The sequence below is a fragment of the Spermophilus citellus genome (genome assembly GCF_964194105.1).
Source record: "Spermophilus citellus genome assembly, chromosome: 10".
NCBI classification, from domain to species: domain Eukaryota; kingdom Metazoa; phylum Chordata; class Mammalia; order Rodentia; family Sciuridae; genus Spermophilus; species Spermophilus citellus.
Window position 1 is genome coordinate 71,960,825 of NC_138197.1, and position 24,199 is coordinate 71,985,023.

The 24,199-nt window shown below is 50.1% G+C and overlaps 2 protein-coding genes across 2 annotated transcripts; both read right to left on the reverse strand.

Moving 5' to 3' along the window:
- On the reverse strand, positions 1 to 11,791 carry LOC308657428 (keratin, type II cytoskeletal 5-like; the record flags this gene model as incomplete). Its single annotated transcript, XM_081309118.1, has 9 exons — positions 1 to 212; positions 1,695 to 1,729; positions 2,205 to 2,425; positions 2,842 to 2,967; positions 3,736 to 3,900; positions 5,934 to 6,029; positions 6,498 to 6,558; positions 9,336 to 9,544; positions 11,309 to 11,791. The coding sequence occupies 9 exons, from the start codon at positions 11,789 to 11,791 to the stop codon at positions 1 to 3; spliced, it is 1,608 nt and encodes a 535-aa protein (XP_081165244.1).
- A 2,122-nt stretch (positions 11,792 to 13,913) lies between these two features.
- Positions 13,914 to 23,867, reverse strand: LOC308657424 (keratin, type II cytoskeletal 75; the record flags this gene model as incomplete). The annotated part of the gene is made up of 9 exons (XM_081309114.1): positions 13,914 to 14,140; positions 16,296 to 16,330; positions 17,631 to 17,851; positions 17,990 to 18,115; positions 19,966 to 20,130; positions 20,949 to 21,044; positions 21,398 to 21,458; positions 22,644 to 22,858; positions 23,370 to 23,867. 9 exons carry the CDS (start codon positions 23,865 to 23,867, stop codon positions 13,914 to 13,916), a joined length of 1,644 nt encoding a protein of 547 aa, XP_081165240.1.
- Positions 23,868 to 24,199: the final 332 nt, after the last annotated feature.

The following is a 24,199-nucleotide window of genomic DNA, read 5'->3' on the forward strand; positions in this document are numbered from 1 at the left end:
TTAGCTCCTGTAACTCTTCTTGGTGGAGGACGATGTCTTGGAGATGATGCGCATGCTGGAACTGCTGCTGCTGCCACCACGGCTGCTGGTGGAGCTGAATCCGCTGCCCCCGCCGCTGCCACCATAGCTGAGGCTGCTGCTGTAGCCGCCCCCACCCATGCACAGGCCGCTGCCCCCACTGTAGCCTGAGCCTCCAGAGGAAGAGACCACAGCTGTGGAGGGAAGACAGGCACGTTAGCAGGTTCCTCTCTTGGGGTGGCGTCTCATGCCCAGGCCTGTCCTCCCACAGCGTCTTGCTCCAGGCAACACTCTCCCCCCAGGGAGCCTTGGGTACAGTGGTCAGGCTGAGGCAGGGTGGGCATGGGCCCATCATCCCACAGTTTTTAAAGCCCTCTCACAGCTATGACCACACTGATCTCACTGAGGCCTGAGAGGGCATCATTACAGTGACTCCCTTTTATAAAGAAAAGATGAGATGCAAAGAGATCAAATGCCTTGGCCAAGGTCATGCCTGCCAGATTGAAGACTTCAGGCTCCTGTGCTGTGTTGGTTCCTCTTCTCTACAAGAGGCTGTCATGTGGGGTGCAACGGATTCAGGAAGAGGACCTCAGACTGCCATGTTGCAGAACAGACCACCTGATGAACCCCTCCGGAATTGGAGTCCCCTTGACTACGTCACTGAGAGGCAACACTTTTGTGTCTATGCTATGTTTTCAAGGATGAGGAGCTCCCTCCTGACAGGGGCAGCCTCCTGACTTTATCCAACATGAGAAGGCTTTGCTCCAACCCTCACTTTCAGAGTTGGCTTCTCCCCATGAAGATCCTATGACACCCCCATTCTGGAAATTCCTTAAGGGAAAAATCCTAGCCCAGGTCTTGGCCCAGAGCAGTTGAGTCAGTGTGGACTGGAATGGACCCTGGAGGGCTCTGAGACCCGGATGGATGGGCTATCTCTGTGGGTTCTGTCTGGAGGAGAGGGATGGCCAAGGTGACTGACTCCAATTGGTGGCAGACTCTCTTCCAGGCTCCTAGGTGTTCTGATTCAGGGATGCCCAAGGGGCTTTTATTTCCATGACCAGGACTCAGGGCTCCTGTGGCACCACACAGGATGCCCATCTTTTCCTGGGTGGGGGATGTGGCTCTGTGACATGATTCCTCCTGGTCTCCCTCCTGGGAGTCCAGGCCAAGCCAGGCCAGCGACTGTTCTACTTGTTCAGTTAAAGTGCTTAAATCTAAATAAAAGTCTTTTCCTTGAACCTGCTTCACAGCTTCTTATTGTGTTAGTTTCTGAATCTCAGAGAAATCAGGCCATTGAACTGGGGACCCATCTCTGCTTGAGTAGTCCTGTCCCATAATGGGATCCTCAGGGGCCAGGCTGGTGTCACACTCCTGAGGACATGTGACCCCACTGCAGCCAGCTTAGGGGGTGAGGGGTCACCTACTGATCCTGGGGAGATTATCCCAGAGTGAGGAGAAAGTCTCTGAGCTCTACTCCAATTCCTTCCTTAGGGACATGGAATGTCCCAGTGCTGAGTTCTCTTGTCCCCATTGGGAGGAGAGGGGTCTTCACAGAGCCCCGAAGAGGGTCTTAATGCCACAGAATGTTCATTTTCTAACCACAAAATCCTAATTAGTGATGTTGTTAGCACCCATTTTGCACCCCCAATTTCTTTCATCCCAAGACAGTTACTCACAGATGTTCACAGATCCAACGCCTTCTCCAGTGAGTCTGTGGCAGGTGGGGAGAGAAAGGGACATTTCATTGCTGAGAAGTTAGAGAGTCCTGGGTTCCACTTACCTCTTTAGCTTTTGAAAACTAAAGAAAATATGTGAGGGGACATTTAGAGGGGGGAGGGATTCATGCCAAAGGTGGACCAGGATGGTGACATTATAGGGCATCTCTGGGAAGACATGGGGCCTCTGAGGCTGGTCGTGAGTGTGGCTAAGTTTGCTATAGGCCGTGCATGGAGATGGCTTGCTTAGGGGTTCCACAGGTTCATGATCACTCCTCTTTCTGATACCTTTGGCCCTGACGCTGCCCTGGGTCCAGCAGGAATGGTGACAGTGGCTGCAGCTACAGGATGTCTCTAAAGGAGCAGTGGCTTGGAATTTCTCTGTGGGGGGCTGACACTGTGGGACTCATGCAGCTTCTGTAGCATAATGACATGCTCTGGTGGCATCTGCTTTGGCAGAAGTTGACCCACCTGCACTCCTCGCCCTCCAGCAGCTTGCGGTAGGTGGCAATCTCAATGTCTAACGCCAGCTTGACGTTCATCAACTCTTGGTATTCTCGGAGCTGCCGCGCCATGTCCTGCTTGGCCTTCTGCAGGGCGTCCTCCAGCTCTGCCAGCTTGTTCTTGGCATCCTTGAGGGCCATCTCCCCACGCTGCTCTGCATCAGCAATGGCGGCCTGCAGGCTGGCGCACTGCCAGTGGGAGATGGGAGATTGTGACACCATTCACAGAGAATGTAATAAGAAGTGGACTTTATGACAAAAACATGGAAGGATTCTCTGAAATGGATTTAAGGTAAAGGAGGCTGGAGCTGGAGTGCTCTCTGTCCTCCTTGGATAATTAGAACCTCCCTCATCAGGATGGAGAAAATGGTTTTCTGAGGCCCTTTTCAATGCCACACTTCCCTGGCAGAGGGTAAGTAATGCAAGCCAAGGTGTGGCCATTTGCGCCTCCACAGGAAAGGACAGGTCCTAGTGGATACATTTTTATATATCTGGAGACCACAGGTCCAGGAAGTTTTTCTCTGCATGGGTTGAGTTAGGCCCAGGTCCAGCTCTGCCCAAAGGCAAGGGCATGGATGGGATGACCTTTGGGAGCTAAGACTGACCTGTTTCTTCAGGTTATCAATCTCCGAGCGCAGTCTCTGCATGGCCCGGTTTAGCTCGGAGATCTCCATCTTGGTGGTGCGGAGGTCATCCCCATGCCGGCCGGCGGACCGCTGCAGCTCCTCATACTAGAAGAAAAGAGAAACAGGCCTTGAGTAATGGATGTGTGCAGCTGGCAGGAAGAGCAGTCCAGAGGAGAGCAGGTGGTGGCTCCCAGGCTCCACAGGCTTCCTTTGTCCTGCTTGGAGACTCCTGGCTTTGCCTGCCCCATCATAGCCCCTCACTCTCTGTTTCCTCAGGATTCACCCCACAGCTGACCCATGGCCAGGCTCTTCCTTCTCCCTCCACTCCAAGCACCGCACCCTCCCCCATACAGCATCACACTGGGTGCCCAGCCCTTTCTGTTTCCATAGCTCCTCCATAGTTGTTTGTCCTGACACCACATCTCATCTTTCAAGATCCCCCAGCAGAGTGTCTACTCCACCCTGAAGAATCTCATTCTGTGACCTCTCAGTTTTGCCACCCCATCCAGTTCCACCTCTCTTCTCTAGATGCTCTAGCTTCCACCAGGAGGTTTTAGACCTTCATCATGACCACGTCCCCTCCTCATCCTCCTGTTGGCATTATGGCTGGAACTGTCCAGTTGTGCTTGTTCTCTGATACAGGGCATTGAAAGTGTGTGTCCATCTGTCCTAGCAGAGGGACTGATCATTTTCTGCCTGCATCTGACTATTCCCCAGCTCCTGATGGTGCTAGATTAGAGGGTGAGCCTCGAGCTGAACTCAGATGCCTTTGACCCAGACTGGAACATCTGAGAAGACAAGGCTCTCATCTTATTTGTGTTTGAAACCTTGGCTCTCTGTGCTTGTTTAATGGATTTTCTCTTGATAGCTCACCTTGGTCTGGTACCAGGATTCCGCTTCTGCCCGACTGCGATTGGCAATGTCCTCATACTGCGCCTTGACCTCGGCGATGATGCTGTCCAGGTCCAGGCTGCGGTTGTTGTCCATGGACAAGACCACGGAGGTCTCAGAGATCTGAGCCTGAAGCTGGGCCAGCTCCTGTGATTGGGCCCAAAGGGGAGAGCTGAGGCGGGGCATTCATGTGCCTGTTTGTGTTGGAAGACAGACCCTGGTATAGAGGGTCTTGTATTTTTGGGTCATGCTCCCTGATTATCTCTAGAAGCCTTCAAAACTCAGGAGGGACATTAGGGTGTTTACAGCTGTTCTTTATCATCGGCTCATCTGGCCTGGAGCAGCAGCACAGGTAACTCTAGCCAGAATTTTCCAGAAACCACTCCCATTGCGGGATGGCAGGGGGTGGGGGGAGCACACCTTGTTATGACTGTTAATGTTCTGAGAAAGCACAGCCCTTCATACCACATAAAGACATCAACTTGGGAAAGAAACCTGAGTCAGAAGGAGCCAGACAACTTGGTTATGTCCTCATTCTGTTTCCCAATTTTGCTCCTCAGGACTGGGAAATGGAAACGAGCTTGGATTAGCAGAAAGCACATGAGGCTGAGAAATCCAAGTCTGGCTCTGCAGAGCAAGTTTGGAGAGCATCTCTGGGTCTCAGAGAGGCTTATCGTAATACTGCCTTGCAAGACTTCCGTGAAGGGCTCAGTAGTGACCCATAAAAGATGTTTTTTGAACAGTAAGCCCACAATTAATTTGTTAGTGATCTATTTTCAGAATTGACCAAAGCAGTGGATCTTCTCTTGTGACTTCAGATGGAGTATCAGTCCCACCCACCTGGGAGCAGGATGGGAATGCCACATTCAGCTCCCCAGACATCCTCAGTCCAAGCTGGTTTGTTAACAAGACTCCAGAAGATCTGATGCTTTGGAATCTGAGAATTGCTGGTCCAAAGCATAAATCAAAGCAAAAATACCCCTCTATTCTCTTTAGTACCAGCTGCTTCATACATTTTCTGTTTCAGCAAAGGGCTATTTTGTTCTTAAGCTGCAGTTTGTTTTTTTCCATACAGTTTTTCCTGCTCCCTGACCTCACTGTGGGTGGGATGGGGGTGAGGTTCAGCCCATGGACCTGCTGGGCAAGGGGCCCCCTCAGATTTAGGAGCCAGCATCACGCTGGTTGCCATAATGAAGAGAATAAGCAGAGCAAAGGACAGCTTTTTGTCTCATGCGAGCTGTGAGATGGTCACTGGAGGCACCTCGTCTTACAGCTGACAGTTCTGGTCTTGGAACAACATGGCAGGCTGCTGGTGGGCACCAAACATAGCTCACCCTATAGATGTCAACTGTCCCACCTGGAGACCTACCAATCCCCCTCCTCTCCCCACCTTGACATTGCTGTCCCACCTCCTCATTCTGCTCTAGCCATGCTGTTCTTCCAGATCCCTGTGGCTGAGACACAATCCACCTCCCCTTATCTTTCTGGCTCATATCTTCTCTTCCTTCAGACTTATTAAATGTCACTTGCTCCTTGCCTTCCATGGCTGCCTCTTGCCATTTTTCTTCTTTGCCCCCATTATGTCTGAAATGGTAGTTATTTGATTACCTTGCCATTGCCTGACTCCCTAACTATAAACCTAAGAATCTAGGGTTCCATTGGGTTTTCTCAGTACCATCCTAGTGGTAAGTGTCTGAGAAGAGTATCCTTGAATAGAGGTGCTCAACATAATCATGTCTTCAGGAGATGCAGGCAATTGTGTTGCAGGTTTCCAGAAGCACCTGCAGGCTTGCTAATTGCTGCTTGATTTGCGTAATTGTGTCATTCTGCAATAATAGCTCGAGGAAGAGCAGCAGATAGGGCTGGGCTGGGGGAGCCAGGTTGCTCAGGTGCTTCTGTGAAATGCTCAGGCATTTCAATCACAGGAAGTCCATTCTTTTGTTTGACCAATGGAACATGGTTGGTTCAAGTGGTCGAGGCTAAATTTTCCACCTCTCCCTACCTTCTAGCTGTTCTAAGGAAACTTGTTTTCTCCCTTGTATGGGAACGTGCATCTGCCTCATGAATTACACCCACAGATAGAGAGAGGGACTGTAGCAGAAGGCCAAGGGAAGGAATCAGCAGCCCCTGTCCCAGCCACCAGCCCTTCCAGAGGTTGGGGGAACACTGGGTCCTCTTACCGCCTCATAGAACGCCCTCAGGAAGTTGATCTCATCCATCAGGGCATCCACCTTGGCTTCCAGCTCCACCTTGTTCATGTAGGCAGCGTCCACATCCTGGGCACAGAACATGCTATCACCTTGGGCCCACTCTTGGGCCCAGCTTGCTGCCTCTGGCCATGAGCTAGAGGGGTAGCTTCAGCTCCTGAGGGGGAACCTGTCTCTTCCCAGCTGTGGAGTGGAGGTTGGAGGAGGGGGAAGATCCATACCATAGGAGGATCAGAGTCCTCAGGGATTCTTCCTGATTGTTAGCAGGTACCATGTGAAAGGTCTTCTATGGCACCTCACATGGTGAAGAGACCCCATCCTGGGACCTTGGGCTCCCCCTGCCTCTGGGTTCTCCAAGCCTCCCCGCAAGCCCACCTGACTTCCCACCTTTATAGCTGCAGCTCTATTCCCCCTCCAACTCAGCCCCTGGAAGTTTCTCTTCTCCCTTTGATAGTCCCATCAAGCAGAAAGTTCCAGACCTCTGTGATCTGACCCTGTACTGCCCCTGTCTCCCAGCCTGGCTCTCTGTCCCCTCACCTTCTTGAGCACCACAAACTCATTCTCCGCTGCTGTTCGCCTGTTGATTTCCTCTTCATACCTGTGGGAAGAGTAGAGAAGGAGTGGGAGTGGAGGAGGGCTCTGGAGATAGGTCATTGGAAAATATCCTACTCTAGCATAGCTCTCCAGGACACATATACCCCTAAGTCGCCAATCAAACACTACCCCAGTCACAATAAAGCCTAAATGCAAAATGAGAATAGAATAAAACCACCCCTCATTCCACAGCTCATCTCCTTAGAATACTTGGGGTCCCCGGATGAAGCAGACATGCTTCCTTATTTTATCTTATTTTCTAATGGGCTCACCCCAACACAAACAGAGGTAGTGAGAGGAAGAATGGAGAGAGCAGTAAGAGGCTCCTGGGATCTGACCTGGCTCCTGTATCCCACTATACTGTCCTGTCCCCTCTGGGATCCCCAACATGGGATCTGTTGAAGAGCATGTTCCTGGTTAATAGCTAGGCAGTGTTCCTGTGGGATCCAGGTGGCCTGTGCAGCAGAGGGACTATGCCTGGATACCCCTCAGGTGTCCTCAGCCACCTGAACCACACCTAAGGAGCAGAGTCCATTCCGCTTGTTGTCTTATTCTTGGGTTTTCCCCTAGGCAGCAACACACCCCCTCCTGCTCAATGGGGCTATGGAGATACTTTCCTGCTCACCCTTCTCTGAGAAGGGAGCCTCACTTCTACCCCAGGTGACCCACTCCCCACCTGAGCCTCCGAAGCATCAGTTGCATTATGCAGCTGGGGTTCAGCCCTTGGCTGTCCCACCTGCCACTGAGTCACCCTGGGCAACTTCACTGGCTAGATCCTAACCTCTCTGAGTTCTTTCCCGTCTATGGAATGGCAAGTCTTTAATCTTTGACAACTACCAAGTCTGAACACATACAGGTGTATTACTAGAATCTCACTGCCCCGTAGGACCTGAGCACCACACACTTTCCTGCCACTGAGACTTCAGTGCTGTGCCTTCTTCCACGTGCTCTGGGAAAACCAATTTGGTGCTCCTTATTGTTGCCTTCAATTGCCTTTTTATGAAATCTGAACATTTTTTCTTCACCTGACTCCATGCCACTGTCCTTGTCTTTGATGTCTCCCAGCTCATGGTCCCTCTGCTGCACAGGCCACCTGGATCCCACAGGAACACTGCCTGGCTATTAACCAGGAACATGCTCTCCAACAGATCCCACGTCCCTCCCCCTGTGCTTTCAGCTTTAGTCTCCTCTTCCTCCAGAAAGCCTTCTCGGATTAAAACCCTGTTACCCCATGTTTGTACGTGCATTATAAATTACCCATCTGCACCTGCTTCTCTCACCTTGGTCTGTATTACCACACACAGATGCCTAGTCATAAGGACAATCAAAATAGATAACATTTAAGGACTTACTATGTCAAGCACTGGGTGCCCTACCAAGCACTTTCCATGCAAGTTTTGATTTAATATTCTCAACTCCCTTTTAAGTGGAGCACTATTGTCACCCCTATAACAGATGAACTGGGGTTTGGAGAAGTTAAACAGTTTTCTTGAGATCATTCAGCTAGAGAATGCCATTGACTAGGTTCTATAGCACTGTCGGATAGAACTTTTGCAATGATAGAATGCTATGTATCTTTGTTCATTACAGGAACCATTAACATGTGTGATTGAGCACTGAAAATGCAGCTAGTGTGACTGAGGAATGGGATTTTAAATTTTATTTAATAAATTTAAATGTGACAAGGGAAGTTTCAGAAAGACTCTTATCCAGACAATAAGAGTTTAACAGCATTGATTAAAAAAACAAAAGTAGAGCAGGAGAGGGGAGAAACCAAGACTTTGAATTTGTGAAGTTCAAGTTTCTAACCCTATAATAGCTGTTTTGTGTTTTTGTTTATAAAAATGATGTAGAGCCAGATAATTAAAAAAAATTTGAAGTTACTTTTCTTTTTAGTCTGGCACATGAACTTGATCTTTTGACAAATGAACTATATCATATTAAATTCAGTCAATATGTGCCCACCACTGATCAGTTTTCTTGAGGTATAATTGATCAATAAAATTGCATAAACTTAAATAGTTACATGTGGATAGTGACTACCATGTTGGTTAGGTTTTAGCAGGATTCTGTTTTACAGTCCTGAACTCTCACTTCTACAAACAGTAACCAAAACTCATTATCAAGTTACTAATTTTGGTTGGGCCAAGATAATTGGAAATCAATTAGAACAAGAAAAATAAAAAGCAAAAATAAGAAACTCATGTTTATGGGCATGAGCATACCATGACCCTTAATGGTGTGTGTGTGTGTGTGTGTGTGTGTGTGTGTGTGTGTGAGTGTGCACACGTGTGTGCTTGTGCATGCATGTGTGCAGATAGTCCTGAGGGAAGTCTGCAAATAGGCTTTCTTCTCTGTTCCTCCAGCTTCTTGGCCAGGGCCATAATGCATAAAGACTGTCAAGGAGCCCTGGGATTTGGTTGAATAAATGTGCCAGTGAGATTCTCTGGGTTTAACTCTTACCCCATGAGTTGCCACCTCAGAGCCTGACTTTCCTCATCTGCGGAGTTGTGTTTACCTAGCCCTTCGTACCCATGTCACTCATCGTCATCTGTAATTCTAGCTCCTCCCTAAGACCTCAACATTCTTGGCCAACGGGTCCCAGTTCTCTTTCTACTTTTGTGTCTATTTCTATTCCACTCCCCCCCCCCAGCTGTGCATCCCATTTCCTACTGGACTGGGCATCTCTGAAGAGCAGAGCCTATTTCTCTGCTGTCCCTGGTCTCTGCCAGAGCCCTAGGGCAGGACTCTGGCCCAGGAGCCGGCTTTGCCTCCACTCACTTGTTCTTGAAGTCCTCCACCACGTCCTGCATGTTCTTCAGCTCCATCTCCAGCCTCCCCCGCTCTCCTCCCAGGCAGTCCAGCTGCCGCCTCAGGTTGTTGATGTAGGCTTCAAACATGGGTTCAATATTGGCTCTGGTGGTTTTATGGTCTTGCAGGAGGCTCCATTTCGTTTCCAGGACTTTGTTCTGCTGCTCCAGGAACCGCACCTGCCCAAGCCAGAGGTAAGAGACCATGAGGGCTTCTGTGCAGTAGCTTCCCAGAATGCTCTGGGATATAGGACCCCCAACAGTTCAGGAAGTCTCTGCAGGACTCAGAATCCAGGTGGCATTCTCCTCTTCTTCCCCATTGCCTGCAAGGATCCTGAGGTTTAGAGATTTTGTTGCAGGGGGCTTAGGGGACAGGTGGTAGTGTGATTTGAAGGGGGACGAAGTAGGGAAGTAGGTGCAGGAAGCCATCTGAACACACCAAACCATACTGATGTGTGCTAACGTAAGAAAAGAACCCTCGGTCACCATGTCACTGGTGAGATTTTTATTTCTATTACATGAGTAGGAGGTTTAAGGCAGAAAATTCCATCTGTCCATTTTCTGGGAAAGGATTTCTCAGGATCTAGAATGTAGGCTACTAAGCCTGCACACTCCAGAAATTCTGAGTAGGGGGTCACTCATGAGTTGTGTTCGGGGGACCTGGGCACAATTCTAGTTGAGTCCCTCACTAGCCATGTGGCCTTAGAAAAGCCCCTTTCTCTCTTTGCTTTCTTGAGTTCTTTGAGGTTTTGTGCCGTTAATTTGAGTTTCTTAAATTAGCCTGAGAGGCATTACCCTTCCCCTTCACCAAAGCCTTTCCACTGAAAGGAACCAAAATGAATAAAGGAACAGTTTCTCCAAGCCTTTGGAGATGGCAGTGTCCTTATAGAGAGTTATTAACAAATGCATCCTTTCTAGCTTCTCCTGTTGTTGGAGGAAGGAGAACATCCTATCTCTAAGCCCCTCCCTAGTCCCAGGCTCTTATCTCCCTCATCCCCTCCAGATGAACCTGGGAAAAGCAAGGCCCAGGATATTCTCTTCATAGCTGGCTCCTGAAAATCTCCCCTCTGTTAGTACAACCCAGGCTAGATGGGGTGACATGGGTGACAAAGCTAAAGGACCAGTGCCTTGGCAGTGCTCTTGGTGAGGTCTGTGTGCTCAGTGGTCTTGTCCATACCAGGAGGCACTCATAGTTTGTCAGACCTACAAAGGGACCTTAGAATCCATCTGTCCAACCCAACTCACGCCTGAGAAATTGGTGACTCTTGCAGCAGTAGAATCAAATTGGAACCTGGCAGATTGCCTCTTAGCTCAGCATTCTTTCTTCCAGATTCCAGATATGGAGTCTGAGAGATCAAGATCCTTGAACTGGTTCTTCCCAGGCAAAACCAACCCATTCGCGTGCAATGGTGATGCAGGGGCTCTTTCCCAGAGTTGGGAAGTCCCTAGAATCCCAGAGTGGGATTCAGGCTGAGGTCATAAGTTTCCTTTTTACCAAAGGACATATGCTAAATGCTCTGAGTGTCCCCTCACTGCCCACTTAGCTTCCCAGACATCAGTGTCACCAGGCAGATGCCTACTGCCATGGGAACACACGAGTGCTGACTCAGCTGGGTAAGAAAAAGGGACCCAGTTCACTTCCATGAACTTGTAAACTTGACCTCCTTCCCTCAAAATGCATTCCCCTTATGCTCATTTTAAGCCAAATACATGAGAAGAGCAATGTCCTCATAGTGGGTCAGAGAGCTCTTGGGTCTAAAGAGGGAAATTTTTTTGGTCTCAGCTCAACAAAGTGGGAGACCATTCTCCTTCTCCCCACCAGCAGGCTGCTTAGTCCCTAGGACTGCAGGTCCTGGGAAGTCATAATAGACTTCAGAAAAACACCAGAAGGCTAAGATGCCCCGGCTTCGGTGCTTTCCAGGTGGGGACCCATGTGTTTCTCACCTTGTCGATGAAGGAGGCGAACTTGTTGTTCAGGGTCTTGATCTGCTCACGCTCCTCCTTGCGCACCCGCTGGAGAGAGGGATCGATCTCCAGGTTCAGGGGTGTCAGGAGACTCTGGTTGACTGTGACCTCCTGGATGCCCCCAGCTCCAGCCATCATCCCACCTCCCATTCCGTACCCACCGAAGCCTCCCCCCATTCTGTACCCTAAGCCACTGACACCCAGCCCACAGCTAGCACCCCCAAAGCTGCTGCGGCTGGAGCGGTAGCCCCCGCTGATGGAGATTCTCTTGCTTCCTCCCAAGCTGTGGAGGCTTCTCGTCCCGAAGCCACCCCCAAAGCCACCCCCAAAGCTCTTTCCACTCTGGGACATGGAGACAGAGCTGAAGCTGGGCTGGCAGCTCGCCGGGAGGAGGCTGGCTGAGGAGGCACTGAAGTTCCGCTTGCCCCCCGATTTGATGGTGATGGAAGATCGTTGGGTCATGGTGGGAGCTAATGCCAGAGGGTGCAGGAGCAAAAATGAACGAGGAACGTCCAAAGTCTGGCTCTCTAAGACTCTCTTTGACTTATATCCCTTTCAAGAACTGGGCTTGGCCAGAGGAGATCAAAGACCACTCTGTTGAGTTCACCCCAATGGCATGTCTGGCCACAGCCCATTTAACTACCCCGCTAATCACCATGGGGAACACCCTACCCAGGGCAGGACCAGGCCTGGGGATTCCGGCCTGTGGCAGGCCTGGGTTCCGAGCCCCCCAGCCAACCCCATTCCAGCCACAGGCCATAGACACTCCCCTTGCTTCTCATCTGCAGCTCCAGCCTCCGTTTCCAGATCTCAGGCTCTGAATCCAAGAACCTGACTATGCCCATCCCATCCTGGTCACTTAATAATAAAAAAAATTCTGTTTACTGAGGATGCAGTCTGTGCCGGACCAAGAGGCAGATCTGTCAGGAGCGTCATTTCCTTTGATTCTCCTAACTCCGTGAGGGTAGATGGTGAAGATGACGGCCCTCGCTTTTCGAGTAGCTTCTGTGGGTGGCTGCCTTACACCTGTGCTCTTGTTTAGCCCTGGACATCACTATGGAGTAGCTATTTTTATTCTTGAAGCAATAGAAGCTGAGTAATGAGGCAGCCTGGCAGAGGCTTGTGAACCTTCGGGCCAATACTAGAACTTGGTGGTCTGACCAGGTTACGTGCCTGGAATCATTGCGACTTGCCCAGCAGGGGAGTCAGGCCCAGGGACAAGAGGAGGCTTCACTTTAAATTTCTATCCCTCTACTGGTCCCTTCCCTGGTCTTAACTTGCCCTTCTCTGGGGACTGGAGGACCAGGGGATTGAACAGTTGTTCTCAGTGTTTCTCCCCTTCCTTTCATCTTCATCCTCCCGACATTTTTCATACTTGTCTCTCTTTTGATGCATGACTGTTCCCTCCCCTGTCCTTTAATGTCCTGCTTTTCGCCCGCACAAGTGTTTCCATTTCCCTGGTTTGTTCCTCTCATCATTTCCACTCTTGGTCCTGAGCATTGAGCCCAACCCCTCCAAACCCACCTTAGCCTCACTCTGGGTGAGCCCACCAGGACACCCCAGGCTCAGGCCTGATGGGAGGGGACCAGGGAACTCATAAAATCAGGAATGTGGAACCTTCCTGGATGTCTCACTGCTGCCTGCAATTATAGTCTAAATGGCTCCTCTGCTTGGCCCCAGGGCTGACTTTTAACTCCTCTCTGTGGCCTGTTATTTCTCTGCTCAGGTCTGCAAGTTTGAAGCTGTCAGGGAACAATCGACTCCTTTGCTGGCAGAAGGCTGGGCCACCCACCCTACGTCAGTGTCCCAGGAACAGTCCAGTTTGGGCAGGGGACGGCATCGCCCTGTATGACATACTGAAAGGGAAGCTGGGCAGGGCCTCTGCCCAGGGGCTTGGGCTTTCCAAACAAGGTATCCCAAAGAGAGATAAAAAGAAGTGGGAGAAGCTAGGGGAGGAAGACTGGTGGTCTCCTGACCTCCCCATACCTCTCTCTTGGCTTCGAAGGAATGGGGCGAGGGCTGATGTGCTGGGAGCCTGCTTGTGAGGAGTTCTGCGCTGGGACAGCCTGGGAAGGAGGAGGATTGTTCTGGGTCCATAAGCTTTGCAAACAGAGGGCCTGACGCCAACACATTACACATGCATTTAATAGACACATTCCGGGGAGGGAACAGAGGAGCACTCAGACCAGCAGGCAGTTTATAAGCACCCTGAGACAGACTGGGACAGGCTGGCATTGAAACAGCCTCGGAGACACAGGCTCCCCATCACTGCAACTGGAGGGAGGGAGGGAGCAAGGGGGAGCCGAAAGGGTGTTTGCAGACTGCCGAGGCCTTGCAAGATAGGCTTCTTGCGAACTTTGGAAGAAAGAGGGCTTTGGTTTTTGCATGGCTAGCACAAAACAGGTGCCAGGAGGAGCCTGGAGACTGCCTTTGGCCAGGGAGTGGGGTTCAGCCAGGTCTCCAGGCTTCCCAGCAGCATAGGTGGGCCTCGTGGAAGGGAGACAAGAGGAAGGACCTGGATATCCAGGTTTAGGTGTGAGTGAAACAGGCTTCAGGGTGGGGCGAGGGTGCTGAGGGGCTGTGCTCAGTGCTTGTAGCTCTTCCTGCTGGAGGATGTGGTGGAGACAAACTTGACACTAGAGCCACTGCCCCCCAGGCCTCGGTTGCTACTGGCAGTGAATCCTGAACCCCCTAAGCCGTGCCCGCCGCTGGTGTTGAAGGAGTAGCTGCTGCCCGCACCGAGACCCAGACTTCCACCTCCAAGGCTGCTACCACTGCCATGGCCACTGGAAACGGTGGAGGTGACTACAGCTGCCGGGAGAGAGGAGACATGATGAGAATCAAGCACAGGAGGGAAGACACCAGGGCTGCCAGGGTCTGTGTCCTGAGGAGGTCCTGGGGGTGGGTCTGGGGTGTTCTCGCAGGCAACAGTTTTTCCTTGCAGTCTCCCCACCAGCTTAGTGAGATTCTGTCCTCTGCTGCAGCCTGCCTTTCCAGAGCTGTAGTGTTGGGTGTTCTCCTAGGTTAGAATGGCTTGCTGCCTCTCTTCTGTTACTTGGTACCTCCTTTCTTCTTCTAGAACCTATTGGAGACTACCCCTCTCTAGGAAGCTGTTTCCCTATGACTCCACCACCATCTCCCTGCTGCTCCATCTGATACTAGGTCCCTCTCTGGACCTGGCTCTGAGTCTCCCTTCCTTCTGGCAAGTTCTAGGGGGCAATCCTGCTGCTTCTCATTTGCTGTCCCAAGCCTTGGCCTTATGAATCCCAGAGAGGGGCTAGAATATTCTTGAAACACCAAAGATGAACCTGTTGTTCAGTTAACTCTGCCTCTTTTCTCCGACCAACCTGGTATTCTCCTAACTCATTGCCTTAGACATTCGAATACCCTGGTTTCGGTCTTACAGAAAAAAACTGAAATGAAAAATGAACTCTTAGCAGATGAACCATCCTTCCAAAAACTCTGTTAAAACCCTAACTCCAACCACCTGAGAATATGGCCCATTTGGAAATAGGATCTTTGTGGATGTAGTCAAGTTAAGACAAGTCTTTAGGGTGGGCCCTGATCCAGTGTGACTGGTCCTGATTAGAAGAAGGAAGACAACTGAAGACAGTGCACGGGGACAAAGCCACATGATCACAGAGGCAGAGACTAGAGTTAGGCAGCTGTAAGCCAAGGACAACTAGATTGATGGCTGCCACAAAAAACCTAGGAAGAGGCAGGGACGGATTCTCCCCTACAAGTTTCAGAGGGAGCACAGCCCAGCTGACACCCCAATGGTGGACTTCTCGTCTATAGGACTATGAAAATATGCTTCTGTTGTTGTAGGCCAGCCCACTTGTTGCAGCAGCCCTAGGAAACTAATGCAGACTCACAGGTGTATTTCAAGAGAAAGGAACCTCAATGTTTTGCCATTTGTTCCCCAAATTAGCTTTAAGGGTGTCTGGAACCACTAGACGAGGCATTAGGGAAGGCGGACGCTGGGGTGGTTCAGAGGGCTCTGGCTTCTAGGATCACTGGTTTGTATAGTCAGTTGCTCTTATGAATCCTTCATCAAGAAAACCAAACTCACTTGTAGAGTGTGAGTTGCCAACGTTACTTCTGTTGGCCTCCCGATGCCAGCACTGAGCTCTGTGAGAGACAACTTCTGCTCTTATGGCACGCTGGGAACACCTCTCCTGCATTGGGGCCGCTATACCCAACTGCCATGTCCCATGATGCCCTGGCTGCCTGGAAACCCCAGGCAATTTCCTGTGGTTGGGCTCTGCAAGGTGGAGCCACGCACTGAATTCTTCCCAAACTGTTTGGAGGCAGGGTCCCCTGATGGGCCAGGCCCTGGTGCCTAGCATGAAGGCTGCCTCCAGAGACCCAAGGCAAACCAGTGATTTTCCTAGGTTCTGTCTACATCAGACACTCATCTTGGAGGTCTGAGCTAGACTTGTAGCCCCCAGTCTCAGGTGTGGAATTCTGGGAGATGAGAGAGATGGCAGAGGTTTTCTAAACCCATGTGGAACAATTACAGCAACCCCCCTCCCCAGTCTTCTTTCTGTGGCTCTGTCATTCATAAAGAGGTAAGAAATGTCATATTAAAGCCTCTCTCCAAATATGGCTTTCTTTTAAACAGACTCAAAACCTTAAACTCATTGGATTAGAGAAAAGGTAATGAAGGAAAGGAAGGGGGGATGGGAATAGGAAAGACGGTAGAATGAATCAGACACACATTTCCTATCAGTGTAATTCCACATCATGTACAACCACAAGAATGGGAAGTTGTACTCAATGTATGTATGATATGTCAAAATACTGCATTGTCAACAACAACAACAGCAGCAAAACCCTTAAAACTTCTCAGAACGTAACCTTTCAGTGGAATACCCCTAATACTTTTTCCCCTCCTGCAATCCCACCACCTCCCTTCCCTCAAGCACACACACTCCAAATAACACAAAAAGGATGTCATACTCACAGATATTAACTGGAGAAACTCCTTCTCCACTCAGCCTGATTGGAAGGAGGGGAGAAGGAAGGTTACTATGGTGTCCAGCAGCTTGTGGCCATTGGCAGTGACATTTTTGCAATTACTTTAAATACATTAAAACCCCTTTATTATTTTTATTGCAGAAGTCATGCAAATTGAAATTTTGTATTAAAAATAATCTAATGAGTGACAAAGTGTGGAGATTGAGGTTCATAGGAATGAAACCTATAATCTCAGGAACACATTTTTTGTTAAATTTGTCACACATTCTAAGGAAATAAAAGCTGATCACAGACTGGTGTCAGTTGGAAAGGCAGAGCTTGTCTTATAACAAGACTTTTCCCTCAACAAGGGACTATTGTCATATACTAGGCCAGCACTGAAGTTGTTATAGGGAGTCTGAGTCATAAAAATAATAATACCAACAATCAGTCTATTATTGTCTTAGCAACTGGTATGCACTCATAAATGAGTACTTAGAACTTTAATAAGAGCTAACATTTATTGAGTACCTGGGACTTACATTATGCCACTTAATTCTTTCAACAACCCCATAAGGTAAGTATTATTGTCTTAATTTTACAGAGGGAAAATTAAAGCTTTAGAGGTTAATTATCTAGCCAGTGGTCAGAAGGCTGGGTTTGAAGCCAGGTCCATCTAACTCCATAGCCCTTAACCAAATGCTAGCCATAATTTATTGAACACCAGTTGCATACCAGGCATTGTTCAGAGTTTCATGTACAGTCTCTTATTTTAAACCTCTGAATACCACATGAGATCAGAACTATTATGATCTCCTTCTATAGGCACAAACACAGATGTGGAGAGCTTGAGAAATTTGTCTGTAGTTATATAGTTAGTAACTGGCACAGCACCCAGGAACAGCAAGCTCCATCTGAGCTTTGGGGAACATATCGTATAGCTCCTTTGTTTTGTCATTGAAGAAATTGAGGGCCAGGGACGGGAAACTGACTTTCTGAAGGTTACATAGCTAGGTAGTGGGAGACCTAGAAGCCCAAACTACTGGGATAGTATATGCTGGGTCCAGAGCCTTTTAAACCATATTTTGAGATTTGCCTTGTAACCAGATTTCTCCTTTGATAGAATGTGATTCCTTGGATCTGCTGAGGTGTTAGATTTTTATGGGGTACTAAACGTAGTTGCACCTCAAATTATTTACCAGCCTGGAAGGAAACTACACCTAAGTTCTTAGTCACAGCCCAATTCTACCTGTGTTGTGGTCCCTGAGCACCCTGAGCCCCTCACAATGGCCTGAGGGAGCTCCTTTTGCTTGGAGGATGGAGTTGGACATCTGCCCCTCACCTGCACTCCTCGCCCTCCAGCAGCTTGCGGTAGGTGGCGATCTCCACATCCAGGGCCAGCTTGACGTTCATCAGCTCCTGGTACTCACGCAGTAACCGGGCCATGTCCTGCTTGGCCTTCTGCAGGGCCTCCTCAAGGTCCACCAGCTTGGCCCGTGCATCCTTGAGGGCCAGCTCTCCGCGCTGCTCTGCGTCAGCGATGGCCGTTTGCAGGCTGGCGCACTGGAAGGAAAGGAGGGATCATGAATCCTGCTGCCAGCCCTGGGAGGCATAGTGCCCCCAGGTACAGTCCTGTGAGATGGCAGGAAGACCCAGAGGAAATGAACATTCGAGGAGCTCTTGGCCTTGTCCAAATTTTACCTGTTTCTTGACACTGTCGATTTCAGCTCTCAGCCTCTGGATCATCCGGTTCATCTCGGAGATCTCTTGCTTGGTGTTGCGGAGGTCATCTCCATGCCTTCCCGCTGTGACCTGCAGCTCCTCATACTGACAAGACCAGAGCAGACTCAGTCACCCAGCCAAATGCCTGGCCTAGGCACTCCCTGAGGGCCACCAACAGGCCCGCTCATTCCCCAGTCCCTTGCTCCTGCCTCTCTCTATTCAGCCAGTGCTCCTTGAGCACCCTGCTTGTCCGGGAGGTAGCAGGTAGCAGGTTCCTAGAGGTACTGCTCTGGGAACACCATGAGCAGTACAGTCAAGCCCCTGCTCCCCCAAGGCTCACAGCTCACTGAGGGAGACAGCCACTAATCCCATCAGCATGTTTCCAAAATTACACTTTCAAATGGTGAAAAGTGTCCTTTAGGAAATAGGGTCCTTGAGAGTGTCATAAAGGAGCCTGACCTAGACTTGGAAGTGGGGAGGGAGTGATAAGTTTCTCTAGGGATGGAGATGCTTGAGCTGTAATCTGAAGGAGGGAAGAAAGGGTTGAAGTGGTCAGTTTGTGGGGAGAGCATTCCAGATAGATGAAACTGCGTGTGAGAAGATCCTGGGGGCAGGAGAGAAGATGACAAGTTCTAGGAGTGAGGAGTGGGCTTGGTCACTGTCCCTGGGGAATTTCTGGCCTCAGGCATGTATCCAGACCAAGTGTGTGCTAGGGAGATGAGGTTGATGCTGCAGAGACTGCAACTTTTTTTAGCTGTAGATGGACACAATGCCTTTATTTATTTATTTTTATGTGATGTTGAGGATCGAACCCAGTGCCTCACAAGTGCTAGACGAGCGCTCTACCTCTGAGCCATAACCCCAGCCCGAGGTTGCAATTTTGACCTTTGTAAAAGAGTCTCCAATCTCAGTGGTTCCGGGTCTAATAGTGCCTATCTGGGACACATTCACTTAGAAGAAATCATTCTACCCTATGTCCTCTGGCATACCAGAGTCACACCTACACCTTTCTTGACCGAAGGAGCACCTTTGCCAGAGCCAAGAAACTGGCTCAGTTTTGGAAGTTTGCTGCCTCAAGTATAGCCAGCTTCCTCTCTTTCTAGATATTCATGACTAGAAGGAACAACGTAAGGAGTTGCCCACTGTAAACTTCCATCACTTCACCTTGGAGTGAAGTGCACCCTGCCTCTTCTCAATGCCAAGGATCTGCCCTGTAGACACCTGGCACCTGATACCCTCCTTCCTTTCTACAATGCTGCCAACCAGAAGGGACTAAGGCAGTGCAAGGGACAGGGGCCAGTGTGTGGGTGATTGGCTGCCCTCTGAAAGGGGCCTGGGTTTGGCAGGGAGCTGGTCTTAGAAGTCTACTACACCGTTCTAATGGTAAATGCTGCCTTTGGACAGCAGCCCTCTGTGGTCTCCCCACTTCCCCTTTCATTCTCTTATCCACAAGGTGTACGATCCTGCCTTCCAGCTACTGGTTCAGCCCTCAATATTTTCCTGCTTCTTTGCAACCGTTTTCCCTTCTTTGTTTCCCTACTGGGCTAAAGACCCACCTCTTTTAATAATGGCAGCTTTTTATTACTGCCATCTTTTTCCCTTCCATAACTCCCAGATCTTGGGTTCTCTGTGGTTTATTCATTTACAACCCTGTAACCCTGCTTGGCAGATGGTAGGAGCTCAGTATATATGAATGAAATGAATGTTTCCTTTAGAAAGTGCCCTGTGACTATTTCTTGGTTATTTTAGAGTGGAGCCCTGCTCCGAGTTCTGAGCACCCAGCATTGCCCCGGCAACATATGATGTGTCCACAGGCATTTCAAGCTAGTTGCTCACAGCATCAAAGATGTTCCTGCCAAGTGGAAAGAAATGGAAATGCTTCCTGAGTGAAGTGATGATGTGGAATCTCAGGGAACACTGACCCTGGAACCTATCGGCAAGGTGCCCACACTCACCTTGGTCTGGTACCAGGACTCAGCTTCAGCTCGGCTACGGTTGGCAATATCCTCATACTGGGCCTTGACCTCAGCGATGATGCTGTCCAGGTCCAGGCTGCGGTTGTTGTCCATGGAGAGGACCACGGATGTGTCACTGACCTGGGTCTGCATCTGGGACAACTCCTGCAGGGCATACACTCAGTCACGCAGGTACAGAAAGAAGGGATCTTGGATCCCCACCGTGACTAATTGTCTAGAGTAGGAATTCCTTCTTTGGTGTCCCTAGCAGAGATTCTTTCAGCTGTCCAAGGGGTACTTCCAGCCACTGAAGGGATTCCATCCTGTCCTGGGAAGTTTCTGGGCCATTGACCTGTGTGGTGGGAGTCTTTTTCCCACTGTCACCTCTCAAGTTTCCTATCAGCGTGCCTTCCCTGGGTATGAGGATGGCTAGTCTTCTGAATCCATACTGCATAGACTTGAATATGACATCTCTATTCAAAAAACCAGCACGAGTGGTTTCTTCAGGATCAGGTGATGTTTAGGACCTGGCTACCCCTAGGTCCTTCCTTCCCCTCTCTCCCTTTGCAGACGCACCCAGATCTCAGCCTTCAATGGGACAAGGTCCTGAATGAGGCATCTTCAGGGGGCAAGAGGCCCCCTGGACAATGAGCTGAAGGGCAGCTAGCCTCTTTGAACTTTTCTGGGAGGGGGAAGGGAGCAGGTAGGCCTGGAGTCCTTGGGAATACTACCCAGTGACCTAAAATTTGGAAATCGGCACATCATCCTTGGTAGGATTGCCGTGCCATGGAGTCGGGAAAGAAGGGCTAGCTTAGTGTGACAAAGTTCCAAACAATTCTCCCTGGTCCCCACTGTCCCCAAGACCCTGGGCTTGAGGCATCTGTCAAGGTGCTGGGCAGAGACACTATGGGAATGACATTCTGCCACACCCGTTTCTTTCTAGGCTTCAGACCTGGGAGGAACAAAAATACTTGCAGACTTACTGCTTCAAAGATCATCCTGAGGAAGTTGATCTGGTCTGTCAGAGAGTCGACCTTGGCCTCTAGCTCCACTTTGTTCATGTAGGCACCATCCACGTCCTGGAGCAACAACATGGAGGGCTCCTCTGAGGTCCCTGCCCCAAGCAGTCAGCCCCAAAGTAGCAGAAGAGAGACCTTCCCAGCCCTTCTAGCTTTAACCTGAGAGAACTCAGTGTCTGGGGCTTTGGGGTTGGGAGTGAGCCATTACTGAGGCTAGGGGCTTGAGTTCCCTGGTTTAACAGAAACCTGAGCAGGTTTACTGGGGACTTAAACACCGAGGGAGCATTCGGGCAGGTTAGAGCTCTCTAGATAGCCTCAAGACTGAGTGACATTTCTTGGGTGTCACAAGGGTCAGGCTCCCTCACACTCCGAGATTCAGTGCTAAATCTCTTCTGAGAGATATTGCCCCTCACCTTTTTCAGGGCCACAAACTCATTCTCAGCAGCTGTGCGCTTGTTAATTTCATCTTCGTACCTGTAAGGACAAGGGCAAGGGGGTGGGCTATTGAGCAAGACTTCCCTTTAACTCTTCCCAGGCTGGTGGAGCAAGAATTAAGAGACCTCAAATCCTTCCCACCTCTGCGGCTGACCTGCGCATGACTATGGGTGATTCACTTAACCTCTATTTCTTCCTCTATAAAAGGGAGATAATTTCTTCTGCTAGGTATTAAAAAAAACTTTTATAAGGCTTGAAGATGAGCATAAAACTAATAGGAGTAGAAATGCGTGCTTGGGCAATGTCATCCCTTTATAGAAGCACAATTTGAATTTTCTTTTTTTTTTTTTAAAGAGAGAGTGAGAGAGGAGAGAGAGAGAGAGAGAGAGAGAGAGAGAGAGAGAGAGAGAGAATTTTTAATATTTATTTTTTAGTTCTCGGCGGACACAACATCTTTGTTGGTATGTGGTGCTGAGGATTGAACCCGGGCCGCACGCATGCCAGGCAAGCGCGCTACCGCTTGAGCCACATCCCCAGCCCACAATTCGAATTTTCAAAAAAGTTTGCTGCCTCAATTATTGGCTAAAACTATAGAGTAGGCTTTGCTTGTTCAGGACACTGTTCCAGATAGAGTTTGACATATTTCTCTGAACTTCAGGGTGGCCGTTGAGCAGTGAGATTTTTGTAACTAGGTGTAGCCCAAATTCGGAAGCCCAGGGTATGCCAGGTAAGTTAGCTAGAGCTGTCCCCTTCCATTGGCTACCTCCCCTACCATGCAGACAAAATTTGCCCCCATGAAGAAGGTCAGAGCGGCTTGTGGAAGCTCCCACTTCTTCCTTGCTACCTCGCCTCACTCCTGAGCTAACGCCATCTTAGTAATGCAAGTTCCTCTGTCACTGAGTCCACATCTGATGGAATGAAATAACTTGCTGAAGGTAAAATAGTATTGTGCTTCTAGCATCAGGAGCAGTGTTTTTAGTTAGATGATGCTGGCAACCCTTTGCAGTCATATCAACAGATAAGAATGGGCTCCTTGTTAATAGTTACCCATGAGATGAAGTTCTCTTTGTGACCCCCTCAATGCTGCTTTATCTATGGGATCATGAAGACAAGTTCTGAAGCTCTCTGCTGGCACTGGCATTTGCTCCCTTTGGACCTCTCTAGTCCTCAGTAAAAGGAGGCCTGGAATGGCCATGTGAGGCCAGGAGCCTGTCTCTGATTTACCTGACTTTGAAATCTTCTACCACCTCCTGCATGTTCCTCAGCTCAGCATCCAGCCTGCCCCTCTCTGTGGTGATCCCCTCTAGCTGCCGACGGAGGTCATTGATGTAGGTATCAAAGAGGGGCTCCAAGCTCTGCCTCACGGTCTTGGTGCTCTGCTCCTGCAGGAGGGTCCACTTGGTCTCCAGAACCTTGTTCTGCTGCTCCAGAAAGCGCACCTGGAGGGGAGCAGAGAGAACCAATCTTGAGCATCTTGGGGAGGTAGCAGTAGATGCTCCTATTCAGAAGGGAGGGAAAGATGTTTTTTCACCCAATGACCAACCAACAACTATGTAATTGACAGCTCCAACCCCAAATGAGAAAGCCCATGAAGCTACCCTAAAGTTCCCCAGGGTTTCTATGGAGCGGGTATAGGCGCCCAGAGCTTTTATGGAGAAGCCTCCATGCCTGGGTTGTTTTGCACACCTCCAGCTCTGGTGAGGGTTTTCACTGAAAGCTCTCTTGTTCTCCACATTGAACCAGCACCGAAGACCCCCAGATTGGACAGTGGAGCATTTCCACAAGGTGGGTCAGCTAGCCTGACTTGAAAATGCCAGGGCTGCATGACTGGTACCTGTTGGATTTAAAACACTTCCCAGGGGACCCTTGTGTTAGTGTCTTCCTCTGGGCTGGACCCTCTCCCGGAGTCTGTTTACCCAAAGGCAATGAGACAGAGGAAGTCTGTCCCACCTTGTCGATGAAGGAGGCAAACTTGTTGTTGAGGGTCTTGATCTGCTCCCGCTCCTCCTTCCGCACCCTCTGGATGGTGGGGTCGATTTGCAGGTTGAGGGGAGTCAGGAGACTCTGGTTGACGGTGACCTCTTGGATGCCTCCGGAGGGACAGGCGGGGAAGCCAGGGCCACCAAAGCCCCCTCCAATGCTACCCCCATAACCAAATCCACTGCTGACCCCAAATCCACCACTAGCCCTGTTGCCAAAGCCACTTTGGAAGTTGCCACCGCACCCACCGATGGAGACCCGCTTGGTCCCCCCTAGGTTGTAGAGGCTGCGGCTTCCAAAGCCGGCCCCAGCACCACTGATCCTGCCCAGTCCTCCATTGCCCCCAGTGGAGCGGGCCACGGAGACGGAACTGAAGCGGGAGCGACCCAAGGCTGGGGTGGTGGCCGAAGCTGTGCTGAAGCCCCTGCGGCTGCCCGTCTGGAAGGTGACAGTGGACTGCCGAGACATGGTGGGTGAAGACGGTGGCCGGGAGCTCCCGAGGCAGGAGAGAGAAGAGGATGGAGAAGACAGCAGCTGGGGAGCCGTGGGTCCGTGGGCTTTTATGGGCACCCAGGAGGGGCGGGGCTCCCCTAATGAAGGGGGCCTTGCTGATGGCATCCCCTAGGCATTCGCCAGGCATGAGCTCACACTCAGCACCCCCTGGGAAATGGCAGAAAAGCCACTGGTTGGTTCCCTGCCTCCCTCCCCCATGTGGAAACTCCTTTCCAGTTGCAACTTGATCAGCAGACCAGTGAGAAGCAAGTTAATTACTTTCAGTCATGTCCTAATCATGCATCTTT